This window comes from Sturnira hondurensis, unplaced genomic scaffold (genome assembly GCF_014824575.4).
Source record: "Sturnira hondurensis isolate 20B ecotype Veracruz unplaced genomic scaffold, ASM1482457v3 Scaffold0006496, whole genome shotgun sequence".
NCBI classification, from domain to species: Eukaryota; Metazoa; Chordata; class Mammalia; order Chiroptera; family Phyllostomidae; genus Sturnira; species Sturnira hondurensis.
Window position 1 is genome coordinate 20,145,866 of NW_028079127.1, and position 12,650 is coordinate 20,158,515.

Genomic DNA, 12,650 nt, shown 5'->3' on the forward strand with positions numbered 1-12,650 from the left:
GGCGGCCACCAGCACGGCCCAGACGGGGGAAGCCCAAGCAACGGAGCCCCTCCTCCTCCGCTGGGGCCGCCCCCGGAGCTGCCTGTCGCCACGTGCCTACTCCCACCGGAAGTGCGTCACCAGCTCTGCGCTCAGCCACCCGCGGCAGTACCTAGAAGTCGAAACAACAAAACAAGCCGCTGAGGCCGTGGTGCGGACGCTGGGACGGGGGAGGGCGCGCGCCGGAACCGGAACCGACCTGACGCCGGAACCGGAACCGAGAGCGGGTTGCCAGGGCCCGAAGAGGGCTGGCGACGGCGGCCTCGCTCGGTGAGTGGGACGGGCTGCTACTGGCGTGTTTGGCCCGAGCAGGGAGGACGCGAAGCGGGCCGTGGCGGCCTGTTCAAGGTCACGGCCTGTGCCAGCCCCCGCTCCTGGAGCCTCGCAGAGTGCGGGGCCTACCGATGCCGGTGGGGCAGTTACGTTACGCCTGGGGCCGGCCTCCCGCTTCAGAAAGGCGAGCGAGGGCAGCTTCCTGGAGGAGGCGGTGGCGGGCCCAGGGTTCGGAGACTGGAGGTTGCAGTACGGCTGGGGCGCTGGTCTGCCGTCAGTAACCCGCCGCAGCCCTACTGGCCGGCACGGGGCGGGAGGCGACCTTCTGCTAAGGGCCTAGGTGCATAGAAGCGGAGGGTGTCCGCTCCCTGGCTCTGGACTTGTCGTCATTAAAGATTCAGCCCACTAGGCACACATTTGACCCACAGAAGATTATCAGCCCCTACATTCGCCCTGGGGAACAGAGCTAGTCCCCGTCCCTCTGCTGTCTCAGGCCCTGTTTGAGGCAGCCAGGGAGCCTGGATGCCGAGTTCTTCCTCACTTTTTCATTGTTTTGGATGGAGAAACGGCCCGGAATTCACTGGTGGGTCTGTGGGAAACTGTGTAGAAGGTCTCTCTGTCTCCACTGATGAGTGAGTGGACCTGAGGAGGAATGGGATGATACGTTTCAGCCTCAAACTGGGTGCCCGTCCTGCCGTGGCTCTGGGGCAGGATTGCTGCTGAAAGGGTAATGTGACATCTGGATACGCTTTTCACCGCAGCTTTTGCATGCTCTTTTGCTTGGGACAGCAGCAGGGGAGAGGAATCTCTTGGGATGTAGGGAAGAAAAATCCAAGCAGTGTATGGGAGCAGGCTCAAAGGAGGCTGGGAGCTGGCAGGTGGCAGGTGGGGCGCCTTAGTGCCAGAACCTTGCCTGGGCAGTGGCAGCACCTGGGCTGGGTCTGTTTTCAGCCACAGAGCCTGGTCCTCCTGCCTGGTAGTCTCTTTCTGCCCTGCCTTCCTCCTCCACCTTCTACTTCTCCGGTGGTGACTAAGCAGCCAGTGAGAGTGAAGGAAAAGTGAGCGCCCTGTGGGCTAGAGCCTTGGCACCTCTCCAGATTGGTAGAGGAGGCTGGTCCCAGGCCATGGCTGCCTTGACCTGGCATCTCATTGAGGCTTCTGTCTTTGCAGATCTGTATAGCCGGCATCTGTGGGGTTCAGCCAGAAGTGGCTGCTTGCATTATTTATTCCCCCTTCAGAGTAGTCTGAGAGTGTCCATAGCCACATCAGGTGGCAGAAAGATACTGCTCTGTAGGATTAGAAATATCCCTGGTTGCTGAGCCCTGGCTGTAACCAAGGAGCAAATTGTTGGGCCTTGCTAGTGATCTCTGGTCCCTTCTCCTTAGGCTGTCACTTCCTTGCTGGAGAATTTGGTCACAAAGAATTGCCAAGATAGCTGGGCCAGGAAGAAAGCGCCGTAGCCCTGACCCAGACGCCGTTGCCGACCCCGGGGCACTCTGGCTGTCGACCAAGCGGCTCAAGATGTCTGGTGGGGCCAGTGCTGCAGGCCCAAGGAGAGGGCCCCCAGGACTGGAGGAGGCCACCAGTAAGAAGAAGCAGAAGGATCGAGCAAACCAGGAAAGCAAGGATGGAGATCCTAGGAGAGGTGGTAATGGCACTCCTGGAGCACTTGTGGCCTTCTCCTCCTGTCTTCCTGTTGAGCATACGGGCTGGGGGTTGGTCTTATGCCGAGGGAAGGACCTGTAGTGGGCTGTGTAGAGTCTCAGCTTTGAGTTCTGGCTACTTGGCTGAGATCCTAAAAATGGTGCTTGGTAGGGTGGTGGACCTGGGGGCTGCCTTCTCTTCACCAGTTCCCTGTTCTTTCCTTTGTTGACAGTGTCAGTATCCACTCCTCGGGAGGAGCAGACCAAAGAGGGTGAGTAGTGAGTGGGCTTTTGGGTGCTAGAATGCTAGGGGAAGAGAGGGGCACAGGGGGCATAGCTTTCATCCAGAGACCCTCACAGTCTTACTGGCACTCTCCCTACAGAGCTGTTGCTTGATTGGAGGCAGAACGCAGATGAGGTGATTGTCAAGCTGCGTGTGGGAGCGGGTTCCCTGCGGCTAGAGGACGTGGATGCTGCTTTCACAGACACGGACTGTGTGGTGCGGCTTCCAGGTGCGTCCATCTCGCTTGAGCCCGACAGTACGCCCGAATCTGCTGATGTACCCCACCCCAGCTCACTGTCCCACTCTATCTCCAGGTGGTCGGCAGTGGGGTGGTGTTTTCTGTGCTGAGATAGAGAGTTCTTGTGCCAAAGTGCAGGCTCGCAAAGGTGGCCTCCTGCAGCTGGCACTGCCCAAGAAGGTGCCTCAGCTCACATGGCCCTCTCTCTTGGTAAGTTCCAGAGCAGGGTAGGGTAGGGATACCCAATGTAGTTGACAGGGCCTGACTGCTATGTTTTTGGCAGAAGAAATCTCTAGGGACGCAGGAGTTGGTGCCAGGGCTGCAGTGCCAGGAGAATGGGCAGGAGTCATCTCCCCTTGCCCTGGAGCCAGGCCCTGAGCCCCGCCGGGCAAAGCAGGAGGCCCGGAACCAGAAGCGGGCCCAGGGCCGTGGTGAGGTAGGGGCAGGGGCTGGCCCCGGGGCCCAGGCAGGGCCCAGTGCCAAGAGGGCTGTGCATCTCCGAAGAGGTCCAGAGGGTGAAGGGTCCAGAGATGGCCCTGGACCCCGGGGTGATGCCCCCCCCTTCCTGGCTGAGCCAGCTACCCAGGTAAGCATGGAGTGCCCGTGTGAGAGTTGAAAGCTGGGGGAGGGGTGTGGGCTGCAGTTGTGGGGGCCGCCTGCCTGGCTGGTCCAGGGCTGATCTTGCCCACAAACTCGCTATGAACAGGCTGAGGCTGAGGAACAGCTCCGGGTACCACCACTGAACTCCCAGACCTGCCTCCTGGGTTCAGAGGAGAATCGAGCACTTTTGGCAGGAGAGAAGGCAGTGTCCTCCAGGAATGACCCAGTCCCTCCAGCCATGACCCGGAGCAGAGACCCTGAGAAAGGTGACCGTTCCAGAGAGGAGATGGCAGTGGCAGCAGACACTGCGTCCTTGGTGGATGGTAAAGATGGGGCTGGGGGTGGGCAGGCAGAGCCCTAGGCTGGGATGTGCGGTTGGTGGGTGGGCAGGGAATTGAATAGTAATGGGCAGGAACCTGCCCAGGGTGGTGCTGAGCTGTGGTCTCAATGTAGAGCCCGAGTCCATGGTGAACCTGGCGTTTGTCAAGAATGACTCGTATGAGAAGGGGCCTGACTCAGTGGTGGTGCACGTGTATGTGAAGGAGATCCGCAGGGACACCTCTCGAGTGCTTTTCCGCGAGCAGGACTTCACGCTTATTTTCCAGACCAGGTGGGTGGGTCTCAAGCAGTGGGGCAGACAGTGTGCTTGGGGCAGGACAGTGTGTCTCATGCCCTTCCTCCTGCTTCGCTGTGCCTTCACAGGGACGGGAACTTCCTGAGACTGCACCCGGGCTGTGGGCCCCACACCATCTTCCGTTGGCAGGTGAAGCTCAGGTGGGTGGTGCCCGGCCCTCACCGCCATGCCTGTTGCACCCTGGGCTCCATCGCCCTGGCCCATCTAGCCAGGCACCCACTCCACCTAAGTTCCTGAGTTCAGTCTTTTCCTGCAGGAACCTGATTGAGCCAGAGCAGTGTACCTTCTGCTTCACAGCCTCTCGCATCGACATCTGCCTTCGGAAGCGGCAGAGTCAGCGCTGGGGGGGCCTGGAGGCCCCTGCTGCACGAGGTCTGCACACGAGCTTCCTTCACTGACCAGCCTGCATGACCAGGATCCCCACCCCTTGCCACGTGCTGCTAACCACCAGCCCCCTCGTTCCCCCTTTTTAAGGTGCAGTGGGTGGTGCAAAGGTTGCCGTGCCGACAGGTCCAACCCCTTTGGATTCAGCCCCACCAGGAGGTGCCCCGCATACCCTGACAGGCCAGGAGGAAGCCCGGGGTGTGGAGAAGGAGAAATCCAAGGCTCGATCTGAGGACACAGGGCTGGATGGGGTGGCAGCCCGCACCCCCATGGAGCATGTGGCCCCAAAGCCAGAGCCACACTTGGCCTCAGTGAGAATGCCTGGGGTGGGAAGGGCCAGGGGTGGAGGCTGGAGAGCCTCAGAGCTGCTGTCTCATGCCCCCTTTGCTCCCACAGCCCAAGCCCACGTGTATGGTGCCTCCAATGCCCCATAGCCCCGTGAGTGGAGATAGTGTGGAGGAAGAAGAGGAGGAAGAGAAGAAGGTGTGTCTGCCGGGCTTCACTGGCCTCGTCAATCTGGGCAACACCTGCTTCATGAATAGCGTCATCCAATCTCTGTCCAACACACGGGAGCTCCGGGACTTCTTCCATGGTGAGTGCGGGGCCGGGCGCCCTGGGCTGGGCATGGGGTGCCTTCGCCTGCTCATACCTCCGTTTGGCTGCTGTCCCTAGACCGCTCCTTTGAGGCCGAAATCAACTATAACAACCCACTGGGAACAGGGGGACGACTAGCCATCGGCTTCGCCGTGCTGCTCCGGGCACTGTGGAAGGGCACCCACCATGCCTTCCAGCCTTCCAAGTTGAAGGTGATCTGTGGCCGCTTCCTCTCTTTGCTGCAGAGGGTGGGGCGGCCCTGTCAGCTGGGTGCACGGCGGGTGCCGGGGCTCCGCGCTCACACCTTACCCCTGCATCCAGGCCATCGTGGCGAGCAAGGCCAGCCAGTTCACGGGTTATGCACAGCACGACGCCCAGGAGTTCATGGCTTTCCTGCTGGATGGACTGCATGAGGACCTGAACCGCATTCAGAATAAGCCCTACACGGAGACCGTGGATTCTGATGGGCGGCCTGATGAGGTCAGGGATGGGGGCAGTGGAGGCCATGTCTCATGCACGTCCCGGCCTCCAGCTACCCTCGGACCTCACCACTCCGCCCCTCAGGTGGTGGCCGAGGAAGCATGGCAGAGGCACAAGCTGAGGAATGACTCTTTCATCGTGGACCTGTTTCAGGGCCAGTACAAGTCGAAGCTGGTGTGCCCTGTGTGTGCCAAGGTATGCTGGGCGCCCCTAGAAAGACACCCCCTTGCTTGGCCTAGCTAGCCTGGTCAAATCGAGGTCAGAGGCATGTGTGTCTTTAGGGCCTGCAGGGGGAGGTTTGGGCGAGGAAGCTGGCGGGAGGCACTGGGCTCCTGTGTGGGCTGCTGAGGTTGGCAGGGTAGGTTTCCTGGCTGAGGCAGAAGTGACGTTTGGGCTCAAAGACAGCTGTAAGGAGGGGCAGGGGTAGGGCTGAAACGGCAAATGGGGAGCAAGGGAGGGGCACACTGATGAAGTGACTGGGCTGGGCAGGGCCTCGAGGGCCAGAAGGAGGGGTTGTTCTCTCCTGGTGGCCCTCCTGGTCTGACCAGTGTCCTGAGACTTTGCTGCTGGCTGTGAGGCCCTGAGAGCCGTCTGAGGGCTTGCTCCCCGCTCCCTGTGCAGCTACCCAGTGTCACCTGTGCATCTGCAGGTCTCCATCACTTTCGACCCGTTCCTCTACCTGCCAGTCCCCTTGCCACAGAAGCAAAAGGTTCTCCCCGTTTTCTATTTTGCCCGGGAGCCCCACAGCAAGCCCGTCAAGGTGAGGAGTAAGTTCCTTCTTCTGTGCTACCTTGCGACCCTGGGCCGCCTACCCCATGGACTCTGTCCTTTTTGCCGCAGTTCCTGGTGAGCGTCAGCAAGGAGAACTCGACTGCGAGTGAGGTGTTGGACTCCCTCTCTCAGAGTGTCCACGTGAAGCCCGAGAACCTGCGTCTGGCGGAGGTATGCCTGCTTATCTGTCCCCAGACTCTTACGCACGTGTACTCACAGCATGCAGAGCTTCAGGAACGTCATTGGCATCTGTATGTGGACACGTGAGTGTGCACGTGACTGCGTAAGAACAGGTGGTGTGTTACTGGCGAGGCATGGTTGGCTCCAGGCATTTGGGCTCTGTGCTAGAGGCACCCTCAGTTCCCAGGCACCCTATCGTCAGGGTTTGCTCCCCATTTTGGTAGTGACTCCGACTGCTTTTCCCTTTTCAAACAAGGGGCTTGAGTTGCAGCACTGTCCTTCCACCAGCTCTGGTTCTCCTTCCATCTGCTGCTCCTTCATATTATCCTAGATATATGTCCTGGTCTTTCCCAAAGGTCCTTAGCTTCCAGCCTGGCAGCGTTCTTCTCCTCAGAGGGCTAGAGGTGGGGAGGAGCCCCCTGGAATGTGGCCCCCACAGAAACCATGGTGCAGTCTCAGCAGGGCCCCAGGAACGGAGAGCGGGGTAAAGACCCTTGTGTGGTGTGGTTCAGACTCTGAAGTACCAGGCTCCTTAGTCCATAGGGCACTAAGGAGTGCCATTGAGGCTGGTGCCAGCAGAGGCCTATGCTGCTTTTGGGCCACAGTCCCCACTTCCCCCATAGACCCAGGATCAGAGCCAGGCCTTCTCCCTGTACTCTGGGGCTGAAGGGAAGGGCTTGTCCTCACCCAGGACCTGTGTGTTCTCTGTCTCAGGTGATTAAGAATCGTTTCCACCGTGTGTTCCTGCCCTCCCACTCACTGGATACTGTGTCCCCATCCGACACGCTTCTCTGCTTTGAGCTGTTGTCCCCCGAGTTGGCTAAGGAGCGGGTGGTGGTGCTAGAGGTGCAGCAGGTGAGTGGGCTTCACCTGCTGGTACAGGGCCCTGGTTGGGGGGGGTCTTCCCGCCCAGCCTGGCCTTGCTGAACCAGATGACCTGTCCTAGCGCCCCCAGGTGCCCAGCGTCCCCATCTCCAAGTGTGCAGCCTGCCAGCGGAAGCAGCAGTCCGAGGATGAGAAGCTGAAGCGCTGTACTCGGTGCTACCGCGTGGGCTACTGCAACCAGTGAGGGTTCCCTCGGTCCGCCCCATCCCTCCTCCCCACCTGCCACTCACCACCCTACGGGGAGCCACAGACATGTGTTAAACTCTCCACTTAGTACCTACTCTACCAGGCACCTGGGGGAGGCAGGGCTGGGGTCCCCATTTTCTAAGGCCAGAGGCTTGCTCCTAGCACAGCAACATGGGAGGCCCACGGGGCTAAGGCCCTGTCCTTACCTTCCCCTTTCTGCTAGGCTCTGCCAGAAAACCCACTGGCCTGACCACAAGGGCCTCTGCCGCCCTGAGAACATTGGCTACCCATTTCTGGTCAGTGTACCTGCCTCACGCCTCACTTATGTCCGTCTTGCTCAGTTGCTAGAGGGCTATGCCCGGTAAGTGCCCAGTGGTTGACTTGGAATGGGGTAGGTAGGGGGCAGAGGTGCCAGGTGGGCTTGTCAGGGTTCTCATTTGCTTTGCTGCCTATTGCCAGGTATTCTGTGAGCGTGTTTCAGCCACCCTTCCAGCCTGGCCGCATGGCCTTGGAGTCACAAGGCCCTGGCTGTACCATGTTGCACTCCACTAGCTCCCTGGAGGCTGGGGACAGTGAGAGGGACCCCATTCAGCCGCCTGAGCTCCAGTTGGTGACCCCTGTGGCTGAGGGGGACACAGGTGTCCCCCGGGTATGGGCAGCCCCTGATCGAGGCCCTGTGCCCAGCACCAGTGGAGTTTCTTCTGAGGTGCTGGCCAGTGGGCCCACTGAAGTCGGCTCCCTGCCAGCTGCTGAGAGGGTGTCCCGGCCTGAAGGTGAGAGTCTGGTGAGAGGCTCTGCCTCCTGGGGAGGTTCAGGTTGGGGCAAGCTGCTTTAGTTCTGCTGGGCGGGGGAGCTCTAACTGTCATGTTCTCCCCTAGCTGCTGTGCCTGGGTACCAACACCCAAGTGAAGCCATGAATTCCCACACACCCCAGTTCTTTATCTATAAAATTGATGCATCCAGCCGAGAGCAGCGGCTAGAGGATAAAGGTGTCTGAAGTGGGGTAGGGGCCACCGGTGGGGTGGGGTGGGCTGGCCGCTCTCCATGGCTGACCCCCTCCCGACCCATCTCTAGGAGACACCCCGCTGGAGCTGGGAGATGACTGCAGCCTGGCTCTTGTCTGGCGGAACAATGAGCGCCTGCAGGAGTTTGTGTTGGTGGCCTCTAAGGAGCTAGAATGTGCCGAGGACCCCGGCTCTGCCGGCGAGGCCGCCCGCGCTGGCCACTTCACTCTGGACCAGTGCCTCAACCTCTTCACCCGGCCCGAAGTGCTGGCACCTGAGGAGGCTTGGTGAGGATGGGGTGGCGGGCAGGGAAGGGACGGCGTGGGGTGGAGCCCCGCTGTTCCTAACCCCAGCTTCCTCCCCTCTCAGGTACTGCCCGCAGTGCAAGCAACACCGCGAGGCCTCCAAGCAGCTGCTGTTGTGGCGCCTGCCCAACGTGCTCATCGTGCAGCTCAAGCGCTTCTCCTTCCGCAGTTTCATCTGGCGTGACAAGATCAACGACTTGGTGGAGTTCCCTGTGCGGTGAGTGAAGGCTCCTGGTGACTGGACAGAGGGCGTGGAGGCCAAGGGTAGGCACCTTGGGCACCTGTTGACCCTCTCACTCTCTGGTTGGGACTGCAGGAACCTGGACCTGAGCAAGTTCTGTATTGGTCAGAAAGAGGAGCAGCTGCCCAGCTATGACCTGTATGCAGTCATCAACCACTACGGAGGCATGATCGGCGGCCACTACACTGCATGTGCACGCCTGCCCAGTGACCGCAGCAGCCAGCGCAGCGACGTGGGTGAGGCCACACGCAGCCAGCAGGACAGGTGGTGGGGTGGTGGTGTGGGTTATGCTCACACTCTTTCCACCTTGCCATAGGCTGGCGCTTATTTGATGACAGCACGGTGACAACGGTAGACGAGAGCCAGGTCGTGACACGTTATGCCTATGTACTCTTCTACCGCCGGCGGAACTCTCCCGTGGAGAGGCCCCCGCGGGGAGGTCACTCTGAGCACCACCCCGACCTAGGCCCTGCAGCTGAGGCTGCTGCCAGCCAGGTGAGGCATGGGGGTCGGGTTCTGTAGGCTAGTGGGGCCTGACTTGGAGCTGGGAGGGGGTTGGGCACAGCTTCCTCTTCTCCAGCCACAGGCCTCTGCAGCCTGGCAATCCGTGAGTCTCAGTCAGAGTTCCCGTATATAAAGCCTTAGCCAAAAAGATCACCTTGTGGTAGAGACTCTTAGGTGCACACACACCCACATGCTGCCATTGGCGTGAACACTGGCACACACTTGGCACAGGCTGAATATCTGCTCTGAACCTCACTGGGTATACAGTGCTGTGAGTGGACTGTACCTCACAGCCTCCCAGTTTTTTTCTTCATGCTACCCACATGCCAGCCCATGAACCCTCACTTGTGATTGTCCCTGTGTTCTGATGTGCATTCAGGACAAGGCCTATCCAGGCTGGCCATGGCCTAGAGTGGCTGTCGCCCTCTCTGAGGTGAGCCTCTGTCCCTAATGAGCCTTTGGGGTCTTCTGTCCCTTTTACTCCCATGGGGTGCCACAGGCCTGGTTGGTGGGCATAGCTGCACCTCTTTTCTGTACTAGTCTCCTCTCTGTCCTCTCCTGCCTTGAGCCCTCTGCACTCAGACTCAGAAGTGCCCACAGAACACAGTGGTCAGGATCTGGACAGCGGTGGGAGGATCCAGGGGGTCACTTGATGGGCAACTGTCCTCCATGAGCCGGTCCACTCTGTGGGAGGCCTGGGCTAAAAAACTGACTAGCTAGTCCCAGGTTGCCACAGAAAGTTACGTGTTGATTAGAAATCTTCTTAAGGCTGGAATGTTGTCCAGGCTCATCTACTCTGGTTCTCTCAGTCTAGCTGACCCTGTGAATGGCCCGCTTGGCTTACCGCCCTGCTGCTTAACCTGGGATGTAGAGGTTTAGCACCAGTCACCTTGAATAGAGCTGTCCTGGCCAGGGTCTCAGGGACAGTGGGTGCCTCCCTGCCACTCGGGGTGCTGATGGCCATTTCCGCACACTGTAGGCTTCCCGGATTTGGCAGGAGCTGGAGGCCGAGGAGGAGCCAGTACCTGAGGGGCCTGCGCCCCTGGGTCCCTGGGGGCCCCAAGACTGGGTGGGCCCCCCGCCACGTGGCCCTACCACACCAGATGAGGGCTGCCTCCGGTACTTTGTGCTGGGCACCGTGGCAGCTCTGGTGGCCCTCGTGCTCAACGTGTTCTATCCTCTGGTATCCCAGAGTCGCTGGAGATGAGCTTGCCTACAGATAGCTGCTGTGAGCTGGCCTGCCTGCCTGCCCACCAGGCATGCCTGCCTCTGTGGGGGACCAACTCTGGGTTTGGGTCTCAGTGTGTGCATCTGGAGGGAGAAATTGGGGGCTGTGGCTCCTGCAGGGGCAGAGTGTCCCAGGGTGGGTGTCCTTCTAGCTGTCTGTCCATTTATCCTGCTGCTCTGACCCTTGGCCTGGGGCTTAGCCCTGCCAAAGCAGCTTCCTGTATTTAAAGTGTTAATAAAGCGAGACTGTTCAGGCCTGATCTCGTCTCTCTGTCTCAATGCCGCTGCTGTTTGCGCCTGCCTTGGGGTCCTCCCTTGGGTGCCGGAGCTCTGAGCCAGCACCCCTGGGATGCCAGGCAGCATACTGAGCAGCCCCCAACCCCTGTCCTCATATTCTGTTGCAGGGATTAGGCCCTGGCCAGGCCCCCGAGGTGGCCCCCACGCGGACAGCCCCTGAACGCTTCGTCCCCCCTGTGGACCGCCCAGCCCCCACCTACAGCAACATGGAGGAGGTCGATTAGCAGGTCCCTGGCTGGTGGGGGAACTGGGCTTGGGGATCCCCCACAGAGGGCCAGCTCTTTGCCGCTTCTCCTTATCTACCCCAGAGGCACTGGCTTCATCAGTGGGGAGTTGGGGGTGCAATTCGAGGGTGGAAACCTTACAGGTTGGGACCCCTTATCAGCTTGAACCCCCAACCAGTGGGCCTCGGCTTCTCTAGCCACCCTCAGTGCTGGGTGATCTGATTCTCTGTTGTACCTTCAATTCTTTCTGACTCGCATTATAAACGTTATAATTTTATTCTAAAAATTGTAATTTTTTTTTGCATTTTGGAAGTGATTGCTGCTGTTTAAATATATTTTAAAAATAAATGATAAATACGCAGACTTAGTGACTGATGCACCAGGTGCTGCGGCCACCTCCCTTTCCCACCATCTGAGGGGAGGGGTGTGTGTGTGTGTGTGTGTTTAAGACCCTGCAAGCAGTCTGGTCTGAGGAGAGATGGTAGGTCCTCACCTTGGGCCTTGTGGGTCGTGATGCCCCCTGTGCCATCAGATTTCTGGGGCCTGCCTGCTGCCCTTTGACCCCATTGGTCCTGGGTCTCATGTGGAGGGGACTGTGGCTGGCATCACTGTCGGCACCTCACACTCATGGGGCAGAGGAGTTAAGTACTCCAGGAAGCTCCAGAAGCTGGCAAGACAGGTCAGGGGGCCTTGGAGAACAGAAGGCTGGAGGAGGGATCTTGTTCCTCCTTCCCATTCTCAGGTCTGTCTTTGCTAGTGTGAGTACCATCCGGACCCCTCAAGGGAGGACACAGGAAAAATCTATGGGGAAGGAGACACTGCTCCAAAAGGAGGACAGGCAGCCCTGGCTGGTGTAGCTCAGTGAATTGAGTGCAGGCCTGCGAACCAGATGATCGCGGTTCGATTCCCAGTCAGGGCACATGCCTGGTTGCAGGCCAGTTCCCAGCAGGGGACCCATGAGAGGCAACCATACATTGATGTTTCCCTCCCTTTCCCCTCCCCTTCCCCTCTAAAGATAAATAAATAAATAAAATCTTTTTTTAAAAAAAGGATTGACCATGAGCTGATAATTATTTTTTAAAAAAGGAGGACAGGCAGGAAGGATCAAAGCTAGTCCCAAGAGTTCAGAGGTGCTGGGCAAAGTGTAAGGCAGGCAGAGGTGGGATGGGGTCCCGGCAGTCCTGTTGATCCATCCCCACCTCCAAGCCTGTGGGGTAGTCTTACAAAAAAGAAAAAGTTCATCATGTAGGCCCTGCTGGTTAGCGCCCCTCAGCCTTGGTTGGAGTTCAGGGTGGTGTTGAGCAGAGGGAGCTCCTGGAGAAAGCCATTCAGTGACCAGTGTTGGCGTTTTCCTGTGGAGACAACACACCACGTGGGGTTGATGGCCTTGGAGAGGGAGGGACCCTGCAGAAAGGGTGAATTGCCAGGCTGGGGGCTGGTGCCATCCTACTGCTGGAGGGCCTACTAGCATGGGCTGTGATAGGGCTGTGCTGGCTGAACACGGTGTGCAGCCCCAAGTGTCTGGGCTGTGGTGGTCTACATGTGTTGGATGCGTCTGACCACAGCCCTGCTGCTGCCAAGCCTGCCACATTGCCCTTCTGTGGCATCTGTAGAAGGCTGCTGTGGCCACCAGCGCTGTGGCCTCTACTGCTTCTGTG

General features: G+C 59.2%; 1 protein-coding gene across 11 annotated transcripts; it reads left to right on the top strand.

Moving 5' to 3' along the window:
- The first annotated feature begins 139 nt into the window (after positions 1–139).
- Positions 140–11,278, top strand: USP19 (ubiquitin specific peptidase 19). Of its 11 annotated transcripts, none has more exons than XM_037049749.1 (27): positions 140–309; positions 1,698–1,960; positions 2,189–2,227; positions 2,339–2,467; positions 2,553–2,686; positions 2,760–3,062; positions 3,183–3,399; positions 3,530–3,686; positions 3,779–3,850; positions 3,967–4,082; positions 4,185–4,405; positions 4,491–4,686; positions 4,767–4,900; positions 5,010–5,168; positions 5,253–5,363; positions 5,818–5,928; positions 6,009–6,110; positions 6,834–6,974; positions 7,066–7,184; positions 7,414–7,551; positions 7,650–7,963; positions 8,069–8,179; positions 8,265–8,481; positions 8,564–8,716; positions 8,816–8,976; positions 9,057–9,235; positions 10,224–10,731. In XM_037049749.1, exons 2-27 carry the CDS (start codon positions 1,834–1,836, stop codon positions 10,449–10,451), a joined length of 4,089 nt encoding a protein of 1,362 aa, XP_036905644.1. In that variant the 5' UTR covers positions 140–309; positions 1,698–1,833; the 3' UTR covers positions 10,452–10,731. The 11 variants fall into 11 exon arrangements, with proteins under 11 accessions (XP_036905644.1, XP_036905646.1, XP_036905635.1 ...); XM_037049751.1 differs by lacking the exon at positions 10,224–10,731 and adding an exon at positions 10,876–11,278 and having other exon boundaries at positions 141–309; XM_037049740.1 differs by lacking the exon at positions 140–309 and adding an exon at positions 316–496.
- The last annotated feature ends 1,372 nt before the right edge of the window (positions 11,279–12,650 follow it).

Excerpts from the sequence above, each read along its gene's own strand:
- USP19 (XM_037049740.1), top strand. The coding sequence starts at position 444 with ATGCCGGTGGGGCAGTTACGTTACGCCTGGGGCCGGCCTCCCGCTTCA. Across the intron at positions 1,961-2,188 it reads TGGAGATCCTAGGAGAGGTG|TGTCAGTATCCACTCCTCGG; the intron begins GTAATGGCACTC and ends CTTTGTTGACAG. Across the intron at positions 8,717-8,815 it reads TTGGTGGAGTTCCCTGTGCG|GAACCTGGACCTGAGCAAGT; the intron begins GTGAGTGAAGGC and ends TTGGGACTGCAG.